This window comes from Hipposideros armiger, unplaced genomic scaffold (genome assembly GCF_001890085.2).
Source record: "Hipposideros armiger isolate ML-2016 unplaced genomic scaffold, ASM189008v1 scaffold_411, whole genome shotgun sequence".
NCBI classification, from domain to species: Eukaryota; Metazoa; Chordata; class Mammalia; order Chiroptera; family Hipposideridae; genus Hipposideros; species Hipposideros armiger.
Window position 1 is genome coordinate 1,163,718 of NW_017731761.1, and position 27,615 is coordinate 1,191,332.

General features: G+C 49.7%; 1 protein-coding gene across 2 annotated transcripts in view; it reads right to left on the reverse strand.

The window, feature by feature from the left end:
• Positions 1-242: 242 nt before the first annotated feature.
• The window catches only part of TPST2 (tyrosylprotein sulfotransferase 2), a 50,102-nt gene continuing 22,729 nt past the window's right edge, over positions 243-27,615 (reverse strand). The window contains exons 2-7 of one of the 2 annotated variants that reach the window (XM_019663930.1): positions 22,685-22,801; positions 11,094-11,999; positions 7,999-8,197; positions 5,252-5,302; positions 2,541-2,589; positions 243-739 (exon numbers count right to left, since the gene is read on the reverse strand). In XM_019663930.1, the coding sequence (XP_019519475.1) occupies positions 2,548-2,589; positions 5,252-5,302; positions 7,999-8,197; positions 11,094-11,935 (1,134 nt within the window). In that variant the 5' untranslated portion in view covers positions 11,936-11,999; positions 22,685-22,801 and the 3' untranslated portion in view covers positions 243-739; positions 2,541-2,547. The remainder of the gene's footprint in view (positions 740-2,540; positions 2,590-5,251; positions 5,303-7,998; positions 8,198-11,093; positions 12,000-22,684; positions 22,802-27,615) is intronic. The other variant, XM_019663931.1, reaches the window with a different exon arrangement.

The following is a 27,615-nucleotide window of genomic DNA, read 5'->3' on the forward strand; positions in this document are numbered from 1 at the left end:
GATTCACTCTGTAAAGCAGTGGTTCTCAACCTTCCTAATGCCGCGACCCTTAATACAGTTCCTCATGTTGTGGTGACCCCAACCATAAAATTATTTTCGTTGCTACTCTATAACTGTAATTTTGCTACTGTTATGAACCGTAATGTAAATATCTTTTTGTTTTCCGATGGTCTTAGGCGACCCCTGTGAAAGGGTCGTTCGACCCCCAAAGGGGTCGCGACCCACAGGTTGAGAACCACTGCAGTGAGGCACAGACAAATGAGTTCCTGTTCACTTTATTCAAATAATATGTTTTTTCTTTGTGAAATGGAGTAGAACCAAGGAGGAATCAAAGAAAGCCTCATATATTAAATTCTTAAATAGATTCTTTGAATTCAAAAGGGTCAATAGGAGAGGCACAAGTTGTGGGCCTTGTCCCAGCAAACAAAGCCACCAAGGCAGTCCTGCAAAAGAAGGAGGGTGGCAGATCCATTTCATAAAAAAAAGTTCTGGAGGGGAAACATATAAAACACCCAAGTTTCAAAAGCCAGACGACTTCCACACTCTTTGTTTTCGAACTGGTGAGATAAGAGCAAAAGTTTTCAACGATTCAGGCTTTGCAAACATATGCAAATACATTCCTCATTAGCAGTCCTCTTTTGGCGATTAATGGCAAGCAATATGCTTGGATTCATGGTCCGATTTCCACCCGAGTGCAAAAGTTTCTTCTCTTCTTGGCAACGAAGCCACTCGCAGAGACCTGAAAGTCAGGGAGGAAACCGCATTAGGCCCAGAGTAACAATTCGGAAATAGATCTTTTATATTTATACGTGTGATTGCAGAACGTATGGGCTTCATGCATTCGCAGAAGCTGTGAGGTTATCTATATGCATCCCAGATGGCCGGAGAGAATTTAAATTACATTTTTTGGGGGGCTCTTCTCACATCTCAACCTGCACCCACCTGACCTCAAATACACATTTTTCTTACTTGCGAAGAGCAAATGACAACGACTGCATGATACATGCCAACAAATGCTTGGAGTCAAGGGAGGAGTTAGCGCTGGTTCAAGGCCAGCCCTATACCAAGGATCAGCTAAAGCACCCTGTATATGAGATCTCGGTTAAATAGTAAAGCAAGGGCTATATCTGTCTTTGGTCAGCAAAGCTGTTTGGGATTCTACGAATGAACCTGCAGATAGAGAACAAGGGGAATAGAATGAGAGAGAAACACGGGGAAAACCTGTTTTCTACTTTTCCAGAATTAAACAGAACTCCGGGATCTTAGCAAAACTCAAGATGGGAACCCTGATAATGACAGGGACTGAGTGTCTCCAGCCTTGTAGGGGGTGCAAAGTAGATTTCAAGAAAAACGAAAAAAATATGCTGATTATTTAAAAATAAGATAAGGAGGCTAAAAATAGAGTCTCCGCTCGAAGCTGTTTCTGTCTAAAAGACAAGGGAAAAATACCCATGCAAGTTCATGCTGACCTCTCTGTGAGTCCCCCCGTCTCCCTGAGCCTGATCAGGGAAGCTGGGACACAACGAAAGGAGCCCACTCCCTGGAGCCTTAACTCCAGTGCCCACGCCCACAGCGACGGCCCAGCCCTGCCGCCCAGGCCACTTCACCTCATCTCCAGGCCCCCCTTGGAAATGGACCCTGATGAATCCCCATTCTCCAGATGCGGAAAACAGAGGCTGAGATGAGTCAAACCTGAAGCAAGTTCTTAAATCTTTGACCTCCCAAGTTCACAACCCGTTCCCCTACCCTCTAGCAAAAATATGGATGGATACATATGCACTTAAAGTTGTTCATTAAAAGCAAACTCCGGGGGAGATGGTTTTGGGAGGGGAACTCTGCCATTTGGCGGCTCTGTGGCCTTGGGTAAGTCTTGTGCTCGATCGGGCAACACATATACTAAAATTGGCCCGATGCAGAGATTAGCATAGCCCCTGAACGAGGGTGACATGCACATTCATGAAGCGGTCCATATTTTTATTTATTTAAAAAATTTAAACATAAAAGGCAACTCTGGGGGGGAAAAAAAGCCCTTCTCTGGGCTTTGGCTTTCTCCTCCATAAAATGGGACAATCATGTCACCTGCCTCCCAGGGATGCTGAGGGTTAAATGAGGAACACAGGAGGAGCACTGGCCCAATGCCACGGGGCTTATTCTTAGACCAGAAGGGCTCGTGGCTATTATTAGAACATTAATTGCTTTGGGCCAAACCTGATACTGTTTATAGAAACTGGACCGGCAGGCAGCATTCTGTGCAGAAGTGGTTCTAGAATCCCCCATCACACTGGTCCTCGGTGCCCCCTCCCTACTAGCAGAGAAGCCTTTTTCTGGTTGGCTCAGCCCTGATCCCTGCCCCCACCCTGGCTAGAGCTGGAGACTATGCCTTAATTCTATTAGAGGCTCCCCAGCCTGTCACTGTGGAAACTCCCAGAGGGCTGGGTCAGCCCACCTGGTGGACACTCCTAGACAAGCTTTGGAAAAGTGGCTCCTGGGCTCAGAAGTGATGGCAGCCTCCCCGCCTCCCGTGAAGTCCACAGGCCTACCTGGAAATCACGAGCTTCCCAAGTGGGAGGAGGTACTGTTCTGGTTCACCTGGAGGAAGACAACATACAGAGGAAGGGGTCACAGCCAAGTCGGGGTGCCAGGGTCTCAGTGCCCTGAAATTCACCCCTTAGCATTACTGAGTCAGATGAGTATGTACACACGTACACACACACAACACACACACACACACACACACACACTCACTCATTCATTAAATACAGTAATACCTTGGTTTGAGAGCATAATTCGTTCTAGAAACAAACTACTCGTATTGCAAGATCGCTCGTTTACCACATTAAAATGTATTAGAAATGTCTGCTCGTCTTGTGGAACACTCGCAAACCACGTTACTCAAAATCCAAGGTTTTACTGTATTTACTGCACACCTACTGTGTGCCAGGTGCTGGAGAGAAATGTGAACTTGACAGTCCCAATCCTATTCTCATCTCATGCAGCTTACATTCTAGCAGGGAGAGAGACTGTTAAACAAACACATAGGCAAGATAATGTCAACTCCGGGAAATACAATGGACCAATATTGAGTGACTTTTGTTGGGGCTACTTCACATGGGGTGGCTAGGGAAGGCCACTACAGGGGGATGACAATTAAGCTGTAATGCAAAGAAAAACACACATCTGATCTTTGTCCTGGTTTCCTTTGTCCTTGGAATCTCCAAGCGTCTTCTGTATGCTAATGAGATGACGGGTGGCTGGGGCTGGTTGCCAGAAAGACCAAGGCATGATTAAAAGGTTGGCGAGGGCTGGCAGAGTGGCTCGATTGGTTAAGAGCTGGTTCAGGAGTGTGAGCTCTGAGCAACAGCAGTTCGAGTCCCAGCCTGAGCTGAGTTGCCACTGAGCTGCCAACAGGTGGCAGGATGGCTCAGCTAAAATAAATAAATAAATAATAATAAAAAAATAAAAGGTTGGCAATTTCAGCCCCATACATTGCAATGTGTGAGCTGCTTTGTTTTGCTGGCTTGATATGTTTCCATTCTTTTGGTTTCACGGTTACCATTTTGGGTGGCTGTACAGTATGCTATAGAATGCATGTACTTAACTGTGGCCCTAAGATTGTTTCCAATCTTTGCAATATTCTGAATGAAGTCCTGTGCACAGTGGGAGGCATCGGAGGAGATGATGGCGGAAAGCAGGGGTGTGACGCAATGTGCAGAGCAGCTCTCCTGAGGGTGGGCGTGCTCGCGATAACAGAGCACATGCCATTCCTTCAAAGTTTGTTCCTTATAAAGCAAAAAAACAGCCCCAGGCCAGCTGGATGTCTTGAACATGACCTACACTGCAGAGGACTGTAAATTGGACCAACTCTTTTGTGAAACAATTTTAGCCTTGTAGTTCAAGAGTCTTAAGAAGATCTGGGCCGTTCCACCCACTGATTGGACTCTTTAAAGATGTATTCTAAGGGAATGAGTCAACAGAGGCGCCCCCGCCACCCCTTGCCCCACAGAAGAGAGGCAAAATCAGGGTGATGGGCACATGACATCATTTGGGGTATTTCCAAACCAGGAAACAAACTTAGGGCAACAGTGAAGTGATCAGTGGCACACCAAAATAATGCATTCCAGAGAACACTGTGTAGCCGTCGGAAACGGCAAGAATGAAACCCACAAGACGGAAAAACATTCAGAAAGCAAAACAAAGCAGCTCATACATTAGAATCACCACAAATGCAAAACTGCATATTTGGGTAGGCAAGAAACGGCAATATGCAAAAAATGAAAAGAGTTTCGGATTGTGGCTAGTCCCCTCACCCCCACTTCTGTTTGCTGTTCTTGCTACATCATCTTTTTGGTTAAAACAGATAAGAAAGCAGTACTGCCTAAAATATATACATACATATATATATACATATATATATATATATATATATATATATATGTATATATATATGTATATATATAGTACTGACTGATTCCGGCGACACTTTTTTCAGTGGCGAGATGAGTTTCTGGTTCCCGCAAAGGAAGCATGGACTTCTCCCCAAAGAACGGATATGCACAAAAGCTGTGTTCCCCGGGCAATCAGACTTCATCATTTGATAATTACATTGGGGACAGGCACAGGGTGGTGGCCCGCCCTTTAATTGCCAATTTAAATAAAACACACACAAACTAAAACTACTAATTTTAACCCCACCACTTCACTTCAAAGGGAGCACTTTAACAACAAGAGGAGTTGGGCTCTAATGTTGACAAGGGGCGGTTCTTTCTGACATGATCCACAGGGGGCTTCCCAGGGACAAGGGAGCGATCCGGGATGTGTGAGTGGCACGGCCACAGAGATAGGCGTGGGGTCCAGGAGCGTATTTTGTCTATATTTGTACATATGCCTACAGCACATGACCTTCATGTCACTCATTTTTTGGGAACTTGATGAAAATTCTGCACTGGGTCATGTCTGGGAACTGCTGCTTTAAATAAAACTGAATGTTAAGGCTAAAGACAGAAAGTTCCCACCGAAGTCCCTCCGACTGCTTTTATGCAGAGAGGAGGTGAAGGAAGGGGCTCAGGCAGAAAGGCTGCTGAGACCTGGCCCCAGTTGGGCCAGGCACTTAGAGAGCCTCTATCTCCCCACCCCACCCCATTTCCTGACAGGGAAACTATCATCTATATTAGAGAAACGAAGAGTCCAAGGGCATACGGGAAGTTAGTGGTACAGATCAACAGCATTCAGAATTCTGCTTGGGGCTTCTAACCTGAAAATATCCTTTCAGATTGGCTGGTGTTTTATAGTCCCCTTTCAAGACCTAGGAAAGAGAAAAAAAAATATCACTATCATGGAAGTGATCAAAAAATAAGATTTCGTCCATTATCTCCACATCCATCCAGCCTCCCACCCATCCATTCATCCATCCATTCATCCATCCATCCATCCAACAAATATTTATCGAGTGTTTCTTATGCCAGGCATTATTCTAAGCTCTGACAGTACAACATGAACCAGACAATTAATATTCTTATTCTCTTGGAAGTTCCATTCTAGAGGGGAAGCCAGAGGGTACACAAGTAATAATAAACCCAAATAAACAAGGACATATCAAACCACGGGAAGTGCTACAAAGAAAGTAAAATAAAAGGACGTGATCAGGAGTGACCAAGGGGCTTCTACTGAGTGGGTGGTCCACAAGGGCCTTGTGGAACAGATGACCTTGAGCTGAGACAGCAATGAAAAGAAAAACTGGCCAGGCTAGTTTTTCCTGAGGGAAAAGCATTCCAGGCAGAGGACACAGCCAGGGAAAGGCCTGAGGTGGGAAACAGAAAATTCCAGGCCTTTCTACCATCTCGTGATACAGAAGGCACCGTATAGACCAGTGCTGCCCAATAGGATACAATGTGAACCAACTACGTAATTTAAAATTCTCTAGTAGCCACATTAAAAAAAAAAAGTGAATCAGGGGAAATTAATTTTAGTAATACCATTTATTTAACCTGATATACCTAAAATATTAATATAACATGTAATTCATATAAAAATGGCTAATGAGAAATTGTACATGCTTTTTTTGGTACTAGGACTTCAAAAATCTAGTGAGTATTTTACACTTAGAGCACCTCTCAATTTGGACTAGTCACATTTCACTAGTCACATTTTAATGGCCACCCAGTTAGTGGCCAGTGGCTATCATGGATAGCTCAGGTATAGACAATTTCGTTAACAGTGGGGTCCTTTCAGTCACTGAGTTTCCTGCACCCCAGGATCCATTACAGGAACAGAGTGTCTACAGTATATGAATGCATAGACACACACACACACACACACACACACACACACACACGGCTTTTAACGAGGGGACTCATCTTTGTAGTACTAGCAAAACCACTGTGAAGACTAATCAAGTGACAAGTGTCTGGCACTTGCCAAGACTTGTGGAACCCCCAGGGAAGATACCTCTTTGGAAGAAAACTACAGCCATCTTTTATTTTGAACACACAACAGAGGTCCAAAGAGCTGATCTTAACCATCAGTGCTCATCAGAATGTTTTATGTAACACACAAGGGTCAAGGCCTTACTCCAGGAGCTTCTGACCCCCAGTCTGGGGCAAGCCAGGGGCCTCTGTCTCGTAAAGTGACAGCAGAGGAGCTGCTGCGAGGCCCCTGGCTGAGGACGTGGGGAAAGGCGAGCCCTGCCTAGCAGTGCTGCGGTCCTCATCCTAAACCCCACTCAACTGCAGCTGCTTCTGAGAAGCTCCTGGGGGCTGGATTTCAACACCATTTCAAGATTTCTTCTTTTTACTCCAGTTCATTGACTTTTTATTGTGAAATATAACACAGATGCAGGAAAGTATATAAAACTCCTAAGTGCAGTTTAAAGAATAATGATTGTATTTAAATAACAAAAAAATTAATGAATAATATTTGTAATAAAAATAAACTGTCTCCAGGTTGCAAGCATCCACACTGTCGTGGTCTGGGGATCTACACTGGATTTCTGAGGGTTTCCACAAATGCGAGTTTGCAAAATCGAGGGATGTCACAGGGAAGAGGTAGTCATGAGACCCACAGATGGGCTTGCACCTCAATCATAAGGGCAGCACTCCCAAAGCTCCGTGTTTATAAATTCTGTGAAAAAGAGAGCTTGCACATGTCAGGAGAGGTGTGAAAGGCTTGATAGCACCAAATGGAGTCTTTCTCCTTGAGTCCACTGACAGATCAAGGAGACTTGAGAGAGGAAGGAAGGCCTTTCTTTCTCTCTTTGTGATTCAACTGTTTACTTTCTAATATCAGCATGTGACTCAAATGCTGAGCTTAGCTTACATGAAGACTGTGGGTCTTAACGATCTAAGAACCAGGAGGGCTCTTCCTCAGGCCTGGGTCCCCTTTTCAAATATTTTCACTAACTGAGTGCCTCTAAGGAAGGCAGAACACAGCACCCAAAATAAACTAGAAGCTGTGACAGCAACATGTAAATAAGATTATGAACCTGTGAACTCATCTTTTACCTAGAATTAGCCTACGTTTACGCTTTCAAAACATCTTGTCCAAGTTGTTTCTCTTGACCTTAAAAAAAAAACACTTAAAAAGTAATTTAAGCTGCCCATAACTCATATTTGCCTGAGAAATAAACATTAAACCTTACGGGGGCAATAAAGGGACCAATAGTTTATTTATACCCAATCTCAATATAGACTTTTAGTGCTTTATAAGCAAACTAACAGCCAAGGAAACAGGGGGGAAAGGGTAAATAAGAGTAGAAATAAAATGAAGTTAGTGCACAAATGGGCCTGCTGTTAGAGGCTATATAGAGACAGGCTATCAGTTGGCTTTGAGCTTCCTGGTGGCCCAAGCAAAAATGGAAATACAAGCAGTCATATGATTCACCATGTTCCTAAGATAGAAACACAACTGCTGCTTAGGGTTCAAGAGACTGTTTTCTCAGATAGCTGGAGCTTGCACCCCTGCCGCCGCCCAAGAGCACATCTCCACGTGTGCACATGCACTCACCCGGTGTGTGTTGTTGATAACGATGGGGTCGGGGTTGCCATAGTTGGGTGGGTTTGCATAGGGGTCATAGCCGAGCCGAGCCAGCATGGGGGCAATCTGGGCCATGTCCCTCACCACGTCCCCAGGGATGTGACCGGTCCACTTGGAGAGTGCTTCCAGGTTCACAGGCTTGATGACCTGGTCTGTGGATCGCTCGATCCTGGGGAGAGAGGACAGGCTGGATGGGGCCCCAGCAGACCCAGATGGTGCCTGGGTGGGGTCCCTGCTCAGTCACTCAGGGACAGCAGGAATGGTTGGGGCGGGGGGACCTGGCCCCCAGCCAGCTCTGCCCCATCAACTGTGAGACCATGGGTGAGTCCCTTGGCCTCATCATATCTCCTCTGTACAAAGGGTGTGTGGTGGGGAGTTGGAAGAAAAGTACTAGGCAGTGCACACCGTTGATGCTTAAATTCTGCTTCTCGGATGTCTCTGACTTTTTAGAAATACCTGTTTATTTATGTGACTAAGGTGGGTATTTTGTTCTTGAGAAATTACAAAACACTTCTGGTAAGGCTAAGAGTCCCTGTGGTCACCACTCCCAGTTCATCAGCTCCCTACGGGGACTCGGTCTAGGTATTTTGGAGCACATCCTTTCAATCCTTTCTCTATGCTTTAAAGAGTGGAGTGGCTATGAGCAGACTCAAGAGCCAGAATGTCCAGGTTCAAATGCCAGCTGTACCGACATTGGCTGTGTGGCCTTGGAAGAGTTACTACACCTCTCTGAGCCTCAGTTTCCTCATCTATAAAGGGAGTAATGATAGCATCTACCTCATTGAGCTGTTCTGGGGAGCAAATTAGTTAATAATAGAAAAGTGTATGGTACATTACAAGGTCTCAGTATTACCTTCTTCTCTTTCCCTTCCCTTCTCCCACACACATACACACAGAAAATCTATGGTTTTGTCTGCAGTTTCTAAAGCACAAATTATATACTATATGCATTAGGAACGTTTTTTCCCCCACTCAACACTTCATTCTTTTTTCCAGCTGTGTAGCATTCCTCCATAGCTTATTTTTCCATTCCCCTAAAGATGGGCACTTAGGTTGCTTTCAACTTTTGGCTGTTACAGTGGAACAACCATCATCTTATATATGTTTCCTTACTCTCCCCTACAACAGGCTGACCCAGCCATCTGAATCATGACGAGCCTACCAGTTACGGTTCAGGGGCCTGGCAGGATGGAGGGTGGGGAATTCCTAAGATGGAGGGTCTATTTCTAGATGCTTCTATCCCAACTAAGAGATAACTTGGAGAAAAAGAACAGAAACAAAAAAATGTAGCAAAAGGGAGACAGGACCGGGAGTGAGAACTGGGGAGGGTGAAAGGGTGTGGATGGTGGGAAGAGCACGGATTTAGAGTCTGCAGACCTGGATTTAAATCTCAACTCTAGCCAGTGTGTCAAAATCTCAAATATGTACTTGGCCTTTGCCACAACTCTTGTATTTCCAGGACTTTATGGGACAGAAATAACATAGACACATCCCAGAACATGACTGTGAGCAATGCTTGAGATGAGTCAATAAAACTAGAAATAACCAACGTGTTCAAAAACAGGGAGTATTAAATAGAATATGTAATAGAATATTAAATAGAATCTGTGTAGTGGATTATTACACAGCCAACCAAAATGACATCGCAGAGACGTTCTGGGGGGTCATGGGCAAGTGGTCCCAAATGCAAAGTGAAAAAAGATTCCAGAGGAAGATGTTCAGTAGGGCTCCGGGTCTGTCAATACATCCCGCCAGGGGCTCAGCAGGCCATATATCAACATCTGGATAGTGGGATTATCAGTTGTTTTCCTTTCTTGTTATATGCATTTTCCCAATTCCCTACCAGATATAATGGATGTGTTCCTTTGGTAATCTGATGAGGATTTATAAAACACCAGCTCCAGCACCAACCAGCTCGGGTAGGCAACATGTGGGCACGCCACTGCCAGGGGCAGAGCTGCTGTAAGCCCCCAGCGGCACTCAGGAGCTCGTAGGGGTGGAGCCTGGCAGGCACCAGCCATGGAAGAAACAGGGAGGCATGTCCTGGGAAGGACCATCCTTTCAGTGGACTTTCCCGGATACTCCAGCCTGATCAGGATGGAGACGTGGAGATGACACACTTTGATCCTGCACTGTTGGAGTGCTCTGTGTCTCAGGAGAGGGCTGGCCTCCTGAAAGGAAGGCAGAAAACCAGGGACAGAAGGAGGGTGGAAGGAGGGGTCCGGACACGGAGGGTTGGAGAGCACATTCTCTAGAGTCTAACACACCTGGGCTCAAATCCTGGCACCACACTTGCCAGCTATGTGACCCTGGCCAGTAACTTCTGAGATTCAGTTTCTTCATCTGTAAAATGGGGATAAGTATCCTATGTCTTCAGGTTGTTGTGGGGATTAAAGGGATAATGTTTGTTGGGGGCTTAACTCAATGCTTGCCACATAGCAGGCACCCATTCAATGGCAGTGATGGTGAGGATGATGAGTATTCCAACAAAAGCAGTACCAACACTAACAATAATAACAGTAATAGTAGCCCCTGACATGGACTACCCTATTTGATGCTCACAGGTAGCTACCTATCAGGTAGACAGATTGTAGCCCCCTGTTACAGATGAGGAAATGGGGGCACAGAGGTAAAGTCACTTGCTCAAGGTCACACAGCTGGGAAGTGGCAGAGCTGGGATTCGAACCCAGACAGCCTGGTTCTAGAATCTGTGTTCTTAACCTTTACCCACAACACCCTTACCACAAAGCACCTTTGAGGTTTGCTGGTTCTGTCAGAAAAGAGAAGTACTACTTTTTTTTAGATAATGAAGCTGAGCCTCTGAGAGGTACAGTGACTTGCTCAATGCCACAGAGCTACGAGCTGGGAGATCCGCTTTAAGGCTCTGCTCCTAACCATTCCCCTTCCCAGATCTTCTCCATTACAAGAGAGGCAGCTGAGGCTCAGAGAGGCACAGCGACTTGCCCAAGGCCACACAGCTTGCAGAGGTGGAGCCCATCTTCCCACTGACTGCCTCTGACTCCAGGACTGGGGGTCTGGGTGGAGCGTCGGGGGGCTCCACTCACTTGGACAGGGAAACACCACCAGGCTTGCCAATGAGCTCCTCATGGTGCAGGACGGCATCGCTCCAGGCAATGCCCAGGAAGTCGAGGATGAGCTTGAGGGAACGTCTGGGGTGCAACACCAGCTGCTCGTAGTACACGGGCAGGCACTTGTCCTTGCCCACCTCCATGCACTGTGCGTACATCACCTCGATGGCCTTGTTCCACTTGGTGAGGCAGTCGCGGTAGCTGCTGAGGTCGAAGCCCGCGATGGTGACCTTGCGAGTGATCATGGAGTGCACGGAGGCCCGGCCATCCCGCACCATCAGCAGGAACTTGGAGTTGGGGAACAGGCGCGACAGGTAGACCGAGGACTTGAGCGTGAAGGGGTCCTTGTTGCAGAGCACGCGAGCCGGCTCTCCGTGCTTGGCGATCACCTCCAGGATGAAGGCCTGCATGGCAGCGTCTAGCACCTCATCGGTCACGCCCGCCTCGTCCAGCCGCAGCTTCTCGCGGCCAGACTTGGACCAGGCCTGGCGCATGGCCAGCACGCGGGGGATGATGCGGGTCTCCTCGCCACAGCGCACTTCCGGGTGGGCGTCCAGCATGGCGCGCATCAGCGTGGTGCCGCTGCGGGGCACGCCGCCCACGAAGATGAGCGGCATGGCCTTGCCGTAGCGGTACTCCACGTGGTCCGTGCCCACCATCACCAGGTCCTCCTGCTCTGGCCGCATGGCCCGCCGGGGACTCCGCGGGCCTTCCAGCACCGCCCGGCACTCCAGTACCTGCTGCCCCAGCTGGACTGCCAGCACCAGGACCAAGGCGCAGCCAGCTGCCAGCAGCGCCCTCCTCACCGACAGGCGCATGCTGGGCCTGGGGTGGGGGGCCTGCTTCAGCGACAGGTCACAGGGAGGCCCGCAGAGCTCACATCTGGGGAGAGAAAGGGGGATACACGTGGTCAGGAAGGCCTGTGAGCTGCGGGCCCTTTACCATACACACCTGGATGACAGGAAATGTGAGGATGGGGGCAGTCACAGCAGAGCACTCGCTCACCAAGCTGGGCACTTAACTCGTGAGATCCTCCTAGCATCCTAGGGATAGGTGCTACTATCCTTACCCCAAGGGATGCTGGAGCCTGATGGCCTGGGTTCAAATCCTTTCTCACCAGTTCCTAGCTGTGTGACCTTGCTCAGTTCCTTAACCACTCCATGCCTCAGTTTCCTCATCTGATCAATGGAAAGGGTAGTAATCATTTTTACATGGATTATCAAAATGTAGAAAATAATAATGCACTAGAACGTCGGACTCCAGCAGCACCTCATGTCACAGGGACAGGGTTTTTGCCTGTTTTGTTCATGGCTGTCTCCCCATAGTGCCTGGCACCTAATAGATGCTCAATAAATGTTTACGCAATGTGTCTTAGATGAAGGAGCAGGGCCTGGCAAAGAGTGCTATGAAACGATCACTGAGGAGGAAGGAAAAAACTGAGGCACGGAGAGGTTGCTCACAGGCACCCGGCTGGGAAGCAGCCAAGCCAGGGCCCCAGATTCAGACCCAGGCCAGGCAGCTCCGGAGTCTGCTCTGAATGACCACACTGCATGTGCAGGAGATGCTTTTCAGGAGAAGGCACAGAATATTGTGGTCTGGGCTTCTTCTAGAATCCTCACCCATTCATTCCATCTTCGTTCACTAAATGCTTATGAAACACGAAAAAGTGCCAGGCACTGTGCTCAGGGCTGGGGACACGAGGCAGCCAGGCCTGATCTCAAGGAGCTTAGGTCCTACTGGGGGATGGAAATGGTACCCAAGCGACGTACGGCCAGATCGCGGTACAACCTGCAAAGAAATAAGCTGGATACCGTGAGAGGGATGGAGTAGGGGAAGGAGGAGGGAGGGAGGGCAGGGAGGGCCTCTCAGAGGAGGCGACGTCCAAGCCAAGACCTAGATGGGAGGCTGGCCACGTGAAGATGTGTGGGAAGGGTGCTCCAGGCAGAGGGAACAGAGAGTGCGAAGACCCCAAGACGGGAGAGGGTGTGGGATGTTCAAGAACCTGAGAGGAGGCTGCTGGGACTGGAGGGGAGAGGGGAGATGGGGCAGCTGCCAGGCAGGGGGACAGGGGAAGGAAACAGACTGACTCTAAGGGCAGCCCCTGGGGAGAGAGGGCCTGCAGGAGAGAGAATGGAGGTGGGAAGTCAGCCTGGAAACTCCTGCTAGTATCCTGGGGAGACTCAGGGATATTGGGACTATGGGGGTGACATGGGAACTGGGGGGGGGTGACATGGGAACCCCAAGCCTAGGTTTTTCACCCTTTCCAAGCATTGCTAATAAAGACTGAACTTCAACGGTAATTTTTTAGGTAGGGGCTTGTTTGGAAAGTGGGGCCACCCAGCCCAGCCACTCCCCGAGGTCACCTCAAATGACAGATGTGTTCCCCTCAGTTTACCCTCAAGGCCATGCAATTTTACAATGAATGACCAATACAGAAGATGCAGACTCGACACTGGACGGACACTCAAGCAGCCTCTTGACCACCCCAGCCCTCTGCCTCAATCCTGCTCTGAGACTTTGTTTCCTCTCTCATCTCTTTCCAGAATCAAAGGGAGGGCTTGAGGTCTCCGGGCCTTCAGGAAGTCAGGCAGGCCTGGGTTCGAATCCCAACTCTGCCACTTCCTGTGTGTCTGTGTTGAGTCTGGGCAAAAGACTTCACCTCTCTGAGCCTCATCTGCAAAATGGGTCTAAGAGTGTCAACATCAAAGGTTAATCACCAACACTAAACAACCCCCTGAAGAACTTAAGAATGCGCCCGGCATGTAGGGAGCATTCGAAAGAGTATTAGCAGTTTCTACCACAATCATTGGCTATTTATTTATTCTAACATTTAATGAGTACCTACTGTGTGCCAAGAGTTGGGCTATGGAGCTAAGAGATACAGCCTCAGCCCCCCAAATCTGCACACACCATGGACCCACACCTGGGAGGGGGTGAAGGCTTCCTGCTGGAGGCAGCCCTCGTGCTGAGTTTACAGTGGATAGGTGGAGTTTTGAACAGCCAAGTAGAGAAGAGAGGGAAGGGTGTTCCTTGCAAAGGGAACAGCCAGTGCAAAGGCATAGGTAGGAAAGAACCCATATGACAGGAGCTGCCAGGGGCTTGGGGACCGGTAAAGGGACTGGAGGGAAAGGAAGTGGGGAGACAGCATTCCTCTTTGGGCATGAGGTTCAGCCCCAAACCATCAAAGGACCTGGTTTGCAGCTGGACCATTCTACCCATAAGGGCCTGGGCTGCCTGGGGCTCTCAGTCCACAGCAAGTGGAAAATAAACACCAAAGCCAACGCAACACACAGTCTTGGGCCTGGGGTCAAAACTGTGGAGAGGCCCTGGCATTTCCTGGTGATGTGGCTTCGGAACAGTCACTTCCTCCATTTAAGCCACAATTTCCTCAGCTGCAAAGAGAGGTGGGTCCACTGACCTCAAAGGCTGCTGGGGGGTTCTAGAAACAGCTGGCAAAGATAAGTCTCCACCTGGGGTCACTGAGCAGTGGAAAACAGCCAGAGACCCTCTCCCCAGAAACTCGCTGCAGACAATGTTGGGCGTTCATAGGTGCCCTGAATTCAGGATCTGGGATGGGGAAATCTAATTCCAGGGCTACTTTCAGAGGGGAGGGAGGCTGGGCAGGACAGAAAGCCACTCAGAAATCTCCCCAAAAGGGGTCCCTCTGCTTCATCAGGTGGCTCACTGAAATTCTCCACTTAGACCTGAGACAGAATTCTGCTGATTATTATTATTTCAGCGTCAATGCCCCTGATGGGCTGTCAATCACACTTTAGTTTGAATTAGCATAAGCACTCTTTCTTTCTGACACTTATTGGGGAGAAAGAATGGGAGTTTTAGGGGGAACAGATGGCGATGGAGGAATGCAGAGAAAGGGAGAAAAGAGGGTGATGTGGGAAAGCTCTTTCCAGAAAGGAAAGGTGTAGTAAGCATGTCACTGTGTGCATGCATGTGTGTGTATACAGTAGCCCCCCATTACCCATGGGGGAGACATTGTAAGACCTCCCCACTGGATGCCTGAAATTGCAGATAGTACCAAACCCTATGTATCACACATACCTATGATAGAGTTTAGAGTTTAAACAACTCTGGCACTTTGGGACCATTACTAAGTAAAATAAGGGTCATACGCACTCAAGTATTGTGACACCGCGACAGTTGATCTGATAACCCAGCGGGCTAGCCAGTGACTAACAGGCGGGGAGCACATACAGCGTGGAGACGCTGCACGAAGGGATGACTCGTGTGTCAAGTGGGACAGGGAGCGATTTCATCAACCCCTCCTCAAAACGGCGCACAATTTAAAACCTATGAATTGTTTGCTTCTGGAACTTTCGATGTAGTATTTTCAGACCACAGTTGACCCCAGGTCACCAAAACCGTGAAAAGTGAAACTGTAGGCAGGAGGGAACGCTCAAGCTTGTTTGGGTTGGAAGAAGAGGTAGACAGAATAAGGAAAATGTTATCAACTCACCAGTTTTGCTTAATACTGATCATTCAATGGGCAATGGCACTTTAAAACAAAGCACTTGAGTTTTGTGTTTCTACATTTATTGAGCATGTACTCTGCTCAAGCTTTTTTCCATGCATCATATCTCATGGGACCTTCTCCTACCTCTGGGGTAGGAATCCCTTACTCTAGCAGCTCAAAGATACGAAGCAACTAGCACAAAAGTCTCACAGCTAGAGAGACCAGGCTGTCCTTGAACAAGCCCCAGCAAGAGGCCCATCTCGGCCACCAGAGGACAACAGCTCAGAGCGGCAGATCAGACATGCGCAGAAGAACGCAAAGACCTGGAGGGTGGATTGACAAGCAAACGCGGGCGACTTGGCAGAGAGAAAGCAGCTGGCAACCTACAAAGCAGAAGGCAGCTTCCTGGCCACCCAGAGCCAGGACCCCAGTGCCACTCCAGGAGGGGCCAGGGGGCCCAGCCCAGGAACCTAGGCCTGCCCTCCACCCCACCACCCCGCTGGACCCCGTCAAGGGAGGTGTCCCGACATCCTGACAGTGAGGGAGTTGGATAAGAGCCTCAGACTTGGAGGCTTATAGCCCCGGGTTCAAATCCCGCCTCTGCCATTTGCCAGCTGATGACCCGGAAAAGGGACTTCACCATTCAGAAGCTTCCGTTTTCTCTTCCCAAAATAAAAAGGGATAATGATAACCTTTGCACAGGGAGCTATTATGAGACTCAGGGAACTTGTGTGTGAAGCACTGCGCGAGCACACCGAACGCCCGAGCACTGGTCAAACGGGATGCAGAGGGTTTGGATTCTGGCCTTGAGTCTTCCCAGGGACGCTGGGTAAGACCCTGCCCGCTTTGGGGCTCAGCCTTCTCTATCCGATTACCAGGAGAATCAGCTTCCTGAGAGACGTGGAGGAGCAGAGGCCTGCCCTCTCCCTGCAGCTGGGATCCAGCTTTGTCTAGCACCAGATTTCTAACAGAGAGAACACTGCACTCTGGGGGGTGGGGCAGTGGGTGTTGCTCAGCTGCCATGATGGGCAGGTAGCTGTGCCTAGGGCTATCTCAGGAGGAGCTGGGACTCTGGGGCCTTTGGGCTGCAGGGGTACTTTGATCCCAGGGCTCCAGCCCTAGTGGCCACTTGCCAAGGCTGTCTACTGGCTGACCCCTGCAGAGCAGAGGAGATGGATGGGTGCCATGGAGAGGGGCTGGGCACACTCAGATGGGCAGAGGGGGATGCCAGGCTCTCCGAGGGCACCCAACAGTGATATGGGGGAAAAGTAGTCTGGGGACAAGTTGCAGTGCAGGGGGAGGTCACCTCAGCTCAAGATGTCACAGGTGGGGTCTGAATTCACCTGGTCCTATAGGGAATGAACTGGCTCACTTCTCAGGCAGAGAGGTGTGAGCTGAGAATCTGAGCTAAGGCACTGCTGCCTCATGGAGCCTCTGTGTCTCTGACAACCCATTTTACTGATGGGGCAACTGAGGTCCACGAGGGGAAATCGCTTCACAGAATCGCATGTTGAGTCTGAGACTCAACTTGACCTCCTCTCTGTCCCATTCCAAGAGGCGGAGTGGTTAAGAACACAGTTCTGGAGTTGGACAACCCGCTGACTACATGGATTGTCACTCCAGTGAGCCTCAGTTTTCCCATTCTGTAAAATGGGCTGTTGGGAGGTTTTGACGAGATAATAGCAAGTACTCAAAAATCTCAGCTATTATTTTACTTGTGCTGTGATGGAAATAGGCTGGGTGTAGGCTGTTGCTACATTTCCTGGTCCTCTTCCTATGCCGACCCCTCACGTCTGGACAGGTTTTTAAATCCCTGAAATACCAACCCAGATGGTGAAGGGTTCCCAGGTGTCACTACAGCAACCAGCTCCCTGCCCCACCTCCACGCTACAGAATACACAGGCCTGGCACTCCTGGGCATGGGTGGCTAAAGATGGGAGGCCTGCCTCTTGGAACAGATAAAAACAATTAGGGACCAGGCACTTCCAGAGGTGAGATGGCTCAGGCCCAGCTGCCCTCAGGCGGCCCTTGAAATGCCAGAGACCTCGGCCTTGCAGGGAGAAGGGGCAGGGCTGTCAGAGGCTTCAGTCACTTAGAACTTCGTGTCTACAGTGGGAGCACTAGCCACTCCTAGGCATTTAAATTTAAAATTCAGCTCCTCAGTTGCACTAGCCACAGTTCAAGTGCCCAGTAGCTATTGAACCGAACAGTACAGATCTAGAATGCGGGGAGCAAATGGTGGCCCTGGAGCCAAATCTACCCCTGGGCTTGTTTTTTTATCTGGCCTGCCAGCTGAGAGTGGATTTTACTTTTTTTTTTTTTTTTAAAGGGAAAGAGAAAGAGAAGGAGGGGGAGGGAGGGAAGAAAGAGAAGCATCAACAACGATAACCTTATGTGCTGCACAAATCCTGAAATGTTTAGTCTCTGGCCATTTATAGGAAAAGTCTGCAGACTCCTGGTCTAGACCAGTCCCATCATCTGCACGAAGTTCCGTCCGACAGCGCTGACGTAGAAGACGAATGAAAGGCATGGGGGTGGGGGTCAAAGCCCTCCTTTCTTACAGGAGAAACATCAGCATTTATTATGTACCCTGGTGTATTGAACACCAGGCCAAGGGCTTTCCATGCCCTGCATCCTTTTATCCTTACAATAGCCCCAAGGAGGGGTGGGTGAGGGTCCTGGTTCTCCAACTGATGGATGATGAAGGTCATGTGGGTGCCCAGTGGGCATGACTTTGCCAAAAAGTGAATGCCAAATCGATCAAAGCAACCAGCATACACAAAATAAACCACAGGTAAAAACGAAAACACAAGAAGGAAATATGCTCAAAATGCCACCAGGGGTGGTGGTCCGATGGTAGGTGATAATATTTTTGTCCTAAAACCATACTTTTATGGTGTTGTTGAATTGTCTTCCTATATAATAATAAAACGACCAGTATTTTTAAAAATTATACGCCAGGTAATAGTAGAGGGGCAGGCTGCTTGGGCTCAAATCCAGGCTCCACCAGCTACTGGCTGTGTGACCTTGGCAAGTCACTTACCCTCTGAGCCTCAGTTTCCTTATCTGTAAAATGGGGATGATAACAATGCCTCGCAGAAGGCGTGCATGTGGCACCTGGGCCCTTGAAACATGGCCCCAGTGAACCACAAACTAGCCTCAGAGAGGCGCTGGGAGGTGTAAACAAGTTAGAACATGTTAGAACAGCACCTGACACATAGTGAGTGCTATTTACATGTTGGCTTTCGTTTTCTAATTTCATCCTCAATGGAAACTTTTAAGATGGGGATTTTTATCCCTATCTGATAGGTGAGGAGATTGAAGCTCTGAGAGTTGAAGTGCTTAGAAGAAGCCCCACCACTAGTAAGAGGAAAAGCCAATTTCCAAATCTGGCTCTGTCCCCAAAATGACGTCCTGTGCATTGAATCATGGAAGCTCATAAAATGAGGGCAGCAGGAGAGGATGGGGGGGGGGCTTTGCTAGCTCTTTCTACTGACCCATCGGCTGCCCTGGGTGACCACTGGAATGGGGGGCGGGGGGGAGAGAGGGCTGTTCAGTTTTCAGATCCCTTTAGACCCAGATTCATTCATTCCACAAATGTTTATCGAGCACCTACTATGTGCCAGGCACCAATCAAGGTGCTGGAACACATCAGGGGCTGCAGACAAAGGCCCCTGCCCTCATGGAGCTGACGTTCTAGTGGGGAGCAACGAAATCAGCATGTGAGGCAGTAATTACACCTGTGACAGATACTTGGAAGGATATGCCCCAATGGGAGGGGGAGCCATGCCCTCGGGGGTCATAAAAGGAGGTGACATTTACAATGAGACCACACTGATTTGGGTTCAAATGCCTTTTAACTTTCTGAGCATTTCTCCAAGCTCAGCAGATCAAGAGGTTCCCAAGAAAGGGACGGGGGCTGAAGCACACACTGCCAGCTAACATGGCGGGTCACTGCACTTACAGACTGGCCTTGGAGGGATGCCCAGTGCCCATGTGCCCGAGCTCAGCCATCAGCCCTGCAAGCCCTCTTCGTGGGAACCAGCTCCCAAGCATTCCATTGCCATGGCTACCACCTACCCCTCTGGCCCCAACACTGACCTCACTGTCCCCAGCTCCAACCCTCCCTCGCTGAGTTGGGGAGACCCAGGCTCGCTCTGGCAGGGCGTCTGGGGATCAGAGACCTCTGAACGGCTCTGGCAGGAAACCAGCCAAGAAGAGCCTGCTTGATTCCACAGGGAGAGAGGAAGAGAAAAGTAATAATTCCGAGGTTCTGTACATGGCTTGAGCATAAAAGTGTGTGGGGTGGCTTCAGAGGGACGCAGAGAAGGCAGCCTGGCACACGGCCTAAAAATGAGCTCTGACTTATCGCGCACTGTTGTATGTGAGGTTCGGAGCTCAGGGACTTTGCATACGTCACTGAATTTTCTCCTCACAACTCCCACCCATTACCCCCACTTTATCCTCCTTTATCAACCACCCAAATACTGGGGCTCAGAGAGGTGGGGTCACCTGCCCAAGGCCACACAGATGGTAAGCAGGGGGGCCAGGAGGAAAATGTTCTTCCTCTCTCTCTCCATAGCCCATGCTCCTGGATCTAGGATCTCTCTTTCTTGGCTTGCTTTGCAATTTTTTTTACCTAAAACGATCAAGGCAGGGCACCCCCACCCCATGCTGCCCCACCTCCTACTTAGCCCGTTCAGCATGGTTAGGCACAAGCTCCCCCACTCAGAGTCTGGATGTCCTGGGTCAATCTGGGGTAGCTCTCTGAGCCTCAGTGTTCTCATCTGAGAAATGGGAATAACACCTGAAGGAAAAAGTCACGCGGAACTCAGGCCTGGCACGGGGTCAACCTGTAAAAATGTCAGTACTGAGTATTATGACCACTGTCATCACAGCACAGGGACCGAGACTGAAAGGGATACACAATCTGAGAAACGAGTGGCCTGGTGAGGTGGGTCGGTCGGCACACTACGTCTATACAGGGCCAGAAAGCCGTGACTTTGGCCCTTTGGTCAGAGGTCTGTTGCAGGTACTCCACTCAGCCTTTGGAGCGTGAGAGCAGCCCTAGGCAACCTATGCAGGAATGTGTGTGGCCGCATTCCAAGAGAGACTGACTACTTATAAAATCAGGCAGCGAGCTAGGTTTGTCCAGCGGCCCACAGCCTGCCAACCCCCTGGCCTGTATGAGGAAAAGACAGAATCCTTGGAACTCGCACAAGCCCAAGAAAAGCAAATGCAGTGAGCAGCAGGAAGCCGGTGTGTAGTTTGGTTCTGGGCCCCGGCTCCGAAGGGCCACAGCCAGCCTTTGGTGGGCAAGACAAAAATAAACAACTCGGGAAAGCAAACAGTTGTTGTTGTTTTTTTTTAAGAAAAGAAGCACACGCCTGCACCCAGAATCACCTGGCATCTGGTCTGCCATCAAATAAAGACCTAAGGAAAGAGACTTGTATGCACCTGGCACTTTTCTGTAGGTTTTGCCTCTAACAACCCTAGGGGGTAGGCACTATCATTCACCCCATCTGACAGAAGGGGAAACTGAGGCTCAGGGGAAGTGTTTAGCCCAAGGCCACACAGCTGGTAACTGGTTGAGTCTGAACTGGAACCTAGGTCCCTATTGCTAGAACCCAAGCTCTTAACCACACCCTTAAAATCCCTACTCTGCCCCATACACAGATGGGAAAGCTATGTGTCCCGCTCTGGGCCTTGGTCTCCCAGCCTCAACTTGAGCACCTGGCACAGCCCCCATCCAGGCTTCCTACTTGGGGACACATGGGGCGCTTGCCTGGTAAACAGTACAAACAGGAAAGGCCCAGAGTGACTTTCTGGGGGCCAGGGCTGCTTCTCTCTCTCTCTCTCTCTCTCTCTCTCTCTCTCTCTCTCTCTCTCTCTCTGACTCTCCCGCGCTTGCTCGCTCGCTCTCTCTCTCTCTCTCTCTCTATATATATATATATGTATATGTATATGTATATGTATATGTATATGTATATGTATACATACATACATACATATATANCACACACACACACACACACACACACACACACACACACACACACACACACACACACCCATCTCCATTCCTCTGCAGAGAAGCTCCCAGACGTGGAGGAATACGCACTGGAGTAGGCGTGTACACGCCTGGCTTGCCGTCCTGGTTCTGCTGACTACTAGCACTGCAGCCCTGGGTGGAGCGGGATCGGGGGAAGAAGGGAGAGGAAGGTGTTACCTAACTTCCCTGTGCCTTGGTTTCCACATCTGCGAAATGGGGATGCTAATAGCAGTACTGAGGATTAAATAAATGAACTGATACAATGCTCAGAATGGAGCTCTGTTACCATACCAATTTCTTAACCCTTTAAGATGGCCTCAAACTTCCCAGTGCATCAGAATCTCCTGAAATTGTTAAAAGACCCAGTCCTGGATCCAGCCCCGCCATAGTCCAATTTGGAAGTTATGAAATGGGGCCCAGGGATCTGCATGACCATGTGCGGTCCCTTCCTCTTGCTCTGAAATGCTGCTGCGGCCACTGAATTCAGCATTTGAGGGCTATTTCCTGGGCACCCACCCACACTGGGCACGAGGAATGCAATGCTCATATAGTGTAGGGGTCAAGAACTGGACAGGACGAGGTACAGTCTGGGCTTGGCCATTCAACAGCTGTGTGACCTTGACCCAGAGACTTCTGCTTTCTGTGCCTCACTTGCCTCCTCTGCAGAATAAGGGTACAAACAGCACCTGGCCAGGTGTCATGACGCTGGCACAGGGGTGAGCTCTAGCTATGGTTATGTACTATTATTACTTAGGAACGACAGGTCTGCCTGTAAGGAGTGCCACAGCAGCAGACACAGGAGAGACAGACAAGCCACACAGACAGCAATGGACGTCAGGAGGCGAATGCGCAGGTGCCTGTGGCAGCCCCTACAGGGGAACGCTAGAGCGCTCAGGGCCATGCCTGATGGACAGACGGACGCCACCACAGAGCAGCGTCCAGCACCCCTGCTGACCTCCCAAAACAACCATGAGGGAGAAAGTTCCCCTCTGACCAGGCCACGGAGAAGAGACACAGACAGGGGAGTTGGCTGCTCACACTCACAGCGGTGCAGGGCGGAGTCAGAACTTGAACCTCGGTCTAATCAGGTCTTCGGCCCTTTTTGTGCCATGGACCCCTTCGGCCGTCTGGTGACATCTATGGGCTCTTTCCCAGAAGAGTCTTTTTAAATGGAATAAAATACAGAGAATTAAAAGCACAGCAGTTAGAGTCAAAGCTGGCTAAGAACCTGATAAGAAGAGCTGCGATCTAGTGACCCATATACTCCTTTATTAGTACAATAAACAACGCACGAGGGGCAGGCTTCATAACGACTGCAATTTGCATGTAGTGATGAGACAAGATATCTGTAGTCAGTGAAATGTGATATAAAGATATACTATGTGGTTTCTCTTGGTGACCAGGGCCCATCTGCCGTGATTTGTCACCTACACGGACGTGTGAAATTGGGCCAATAAAGATGTCATTTTCCCCATCCTAATTCCTGGGCCCCGGGGGCCATCCACAGACCCAGGGAGCTGTGCTCCGGGCACAGCAGGGGCCTGGGTTCCCATTCTCGCCCATTTTCTCTCTCCACCATCAAACCCAGAGTGGCAGGGGGTCTGTACCAGGAGAAGCTTGATGGCGTATTCTGGAACGTGATTTGGGTGTATTGATTTTATTTAAAAAAAGAAGAGCAGGAGAGAATAGAACTATTATGAAAGAAGCAAGGAGTCCACCCACGCTGGCATCACATGCCGGCATATCCATGATATTGGATATTAACTCGAGTCAGAAGTGGGAGGAGGACGTTAGGGGCTGGAGTGGAGTGACGCTGGCCCCAGACACTGTACAAGAGGAGGTTCAAGGACAAGCAGCCAGCAGCAGTGGACGAGAGAAGGTTCAGGTAGGTGGACAGAGCCTCGGGTGTGCGGTCGGCCGGCTTGGGTGTGCACCTGCCTATGCTCCAGACCCCTAGCGGCGTCCTCTCCTCTATCTGGGCCTCAGTTTCCTCATCTGTCAAATGGGGGCCAACCACTCTTCCCAGCGAGGCTGCTGAGAAGATTAAGAGAGATGGAGGCTGGGCCGGCCGAGTGGCGCGCTGGTTAAGAACTGGCTTGGGACACCAGAGGGCCCTGGTTCGGATTCCACATGAGGGCCAGTGACACTGCCCTCTACAGCTGAGATGCTGAACAACAGCTCAACCTGGAGCTGGGCTGCCGTGAGTCGCCGGCAACGGCGTAGGCTGCAGCTCCTGCTGCAGTGGGTTGCCATGGGCTACCGTGAGCAGCCAGCAGCCAGCGTGAGCGGCTGTCCAGAAGCCGGCGACTGATCTGCCTCGCCCGGGAAGAGCGCAGTGATGGTGCCAACTTGGGGCCGTGAAGCAACGTCCTCCACAACTAGACTGAAGAACAAAACGACAGCAACTTGTCTGTTTCCCTTCCCCCAATTCCCCAATAAAAATCTTTAAAAAAAAAAAAAAGAGAGAGATGGAGGCTTAACCATGAGAAAGAGCAGTGGCCGTGGCTGATGCATTGCAGCGATTTGAGAAATGTATGCCCCCTCCAAATGTGCTAGTTAGAAGTCAGCAACAGCGGGCAGGAGGGCAGGGAAAGGAGGTCAGGAGGGGCCAGACCGTGCCGGGCCTGGACCGCTAAGTAGGGAGTCTGGGGTTATCCTGGGGGAGCGGGAAATTATGAGTGCTGGTCTGGTTGGGGTCTGGGAGGGGGACACAGGCTCTCTGTGGTGTAGGATGTATTAGAAGATGAGGGCTGGGGGCCAGGTAGGGGCTGCTGGGGCATCTAGGGAGCCACTTCAAAGGAGAGGAGAGCCGGCCAAGTGGCTCATTGGTTAAGAGTTGGCTCTGAGCAGCAGGGCCGCCAGTTCGGATCCCACATTAGGGCCAGTGACACTGCCCTCTACAGCTAAGATGATGAACAACAGCTCAACCTGGAGCTGGGCTGCTACGAGTCGCTGGCGACGGCATAGGCTGCAGTGGGCTGCTGTGAGCTACCGTGAGCGGCCAGCAGCCAGCGTGAGTGGCTGTCCAATGGCCAGCGACTGATCTGCCTCACCTGGGAAGAGCACAATGATCACAATACCAACATGGGCCAGTGAAGCAACGTCCTCCACAATTAGACTGAAGAACAAAAGGACAACAACTTGTCTGTTCCCTTTCCCTGATTCCCTAATGAAATCCTAAAAAAAAAAAAAAAAAGGAGAGGAGATGGGAGGGGAGAAGGGAGAAACAGGAAAAGGAGCCAAAGGAGGTGACATGGAGAGAGACTTCCACTCTATCCTCATGCCCAGCGAACAACTCTCAGGTGGGCCTCAGCTGTCAAATGGGGCGATGCTGCTGGGAGGAGGAAGGGAGAGTGGCAGGTGCAAAATTTAAGGAGGTGCCCCCAAATTCAGTAATCAAGATCAATACTATTTTAATGCAGTATTTTTAAAATGAACTCCAAAAAACTACGACCAACAAAAAATTAAAGTCTTAGGGTAAAAACTAAATGGTGCTCTGCCAAGCCACACTGGGCCGGAGGCAGAAGGAAAAATCAGTAATACTGACCCTGACGTTATTTAAAATTTTGACATACTGTTCATCATGGATATTTCTGCATTGATTTAGATTTTTTTTAGTAATAGCTTACTGAGAGAGAATTCACATATCATACAATTCACCTATTTAAAGTGTACAATTCAACAGTTTTTAGTATATGCACACCATCACCACAATCACTTTTACAATGTTTTCATCACCCCCAAAAAACCGCGACCTTTAGCTGTCACTCATCCACCCCACCCCCGCCCCTGGCAACCACTAACCTACTGTGTATGAATTTGCCTCTTCTGACTATTTCCTATAAATGGACTCGCTTCTTTCATTTAGCATCATGGTTTCAAGGTTCATCCATTAGTTTTGATTATTTTAAAATTTGCATTGAAATATTATTTATCTTGACTACTGAGCTTTTTGGCACGCCCTTCAATTTTGCACCTGAGGCACCCTAATCTCAGCCCTGCTGCCTGGGCCCACCCCCTCCCCCAACCAGGCCAAATCCGGGTTTCTACAAAACCACCAAATTGACACATGGTTCTGTTCACACCTGCCCCCAGGAGCCAGGGAACTCTGGGCCCCCAAAAGCCCCCTCAGCCTGGACAGCAGGGGTTGCTGGGAGCTTCTCAGGGAAACCCACATAAAGTGGTGCACACAGGTTTCCCACAAAGCCCCACTCATTCTGAAACGATTCTGTCTCAACTCATCCTGACAAATTCTACTGCAACTTCTGCTTTGCAGTGGGCATTTATTGAGCTCCAGATGTATATACCTCTCCAGCCACTTTATTCCGTTTCCTCCAACAGTCAAGGTGTACCCACTGACGCAGACAGCAAGGCTGGGGAAAAGGCAGGGGACAGAAGTCAGGGGGGCCACGGAGCTGGGTTTATCTCTGCCGCTCTCTGGCTGGGCAGCTCAGGACAGGACATGCAGCCTCTCTGGGCCTTGGTTTCCTCATCTGTTAAACAGGGCATGCAGGGAGCTCTCCTCACAGGGCTGTTGAGAGGAAACAAGGACAGTCCTTGGTGAACTGCCACGTAATGATATAAGTGAATGTTCACTCACTCAGCTGGCACGAGGCTAAGGGCCTTGTGATCACGGCATCATCTGATGCTCCCAGCTGCCCTGAGAGGGAGGTATGATGCCGTCCCATTTGACAGATGAGGAATCAGAGGCTCAGGGGAGTTAAGTATGTGCTTTGTCCACCACCATGTAGCTGGGAGAGGCCAGGCAGGATTTATATTGAGGTCTAACTCTACAACGCCGAATCTAAAATCGAGCTGGGGGGCGGCCCGTTAGCTCAGGTGGTTAGAGCGCAGGCTCATAACATGCCAGTTCGACTCCCACATGGGCCAAGGAGCTGTGCCCTCCACAACTAGATTGAAGACAACGACTTGACTTGGGGCTGACGGGTCCCGGAAAAACACACTGTTCCCCAATAAAATTTCTTTAAAAATAAAAAAATAAAATTGAGCTGGCTTCACCTGCCTTGTTATGTGATAGGTTCCTCCATTCAGAGACCCCTCCATGGGTGTAAGGGAACACATCACACATGAACAGCTCCCCAAGGGGTAAAATGCCCGCTTCTGGGCACTCCTAGCCTCCCCTCTGGCTGACCTGAGAGGTGGTGGACACATGTCCGTCCTGTCTTTATCCAAACAGCACATTGTTCCCACGTCAAGTTTAGTCACCAAATCTGTGGCCTTCGAGGGCAGGGGAAGGGCTGGCCAGGCTGGGAAGGCAGAGCAGAGCGAGGCGTACCCCGCAGCCCGGGACGGGGGGAAAGCGGGTGCCAGTCCTGGCTGTACTGCCTCAGCGCTGTGCAACCAGGACGTGCCTCTTCCCTCTCCAGGGCTGTTTCCACCACCGCTGGCTGCCAGGGGGAGGCTGACCTCTGTCTCCCTCCCCTGCCCCACACCCAACTTCGACGGTTAGAACCTTCTTTGATTCAGCGCCTGACTTGGCACTCTGTGTAAGATTTCACCTGGGGATGACCGGTTAGCTCAGCTGGTTAGAGCGTGGTGCTGGTAACACCAAGGTTGCCAGTTCGATCCCCGCATGGGCTACTGTGAGCTGCACCCTCCTTAAAAGAGTCAACCAGGCCATTGTAGCATGAAAGCAATGTGTAACTAATGACCATGGCTGTTCCCAATAAGATTAAAAAAAAAAAAAAAAGATTTCTCCTGAAAAAGGAGTTCATGGTTAACATTGACAAAAGTACAAAAAAGTGTTAGTTTCCTCTTCTGTCAAAGGAGGACAATGACAGCATCTACCTCCACCAGCTGCTGATAGGGAATGAGATAATACGTCTGAAATGTTTACAGGAGCGCTTGATGCATGAGAAGTCTCCAATACTCATGGCCTGGGATGCCCCTACACGCCCAGCTCTCTGAGATGTGAACTGCGAAGGTGACCTTGGACGAGGCTCTTGACCTCTCTG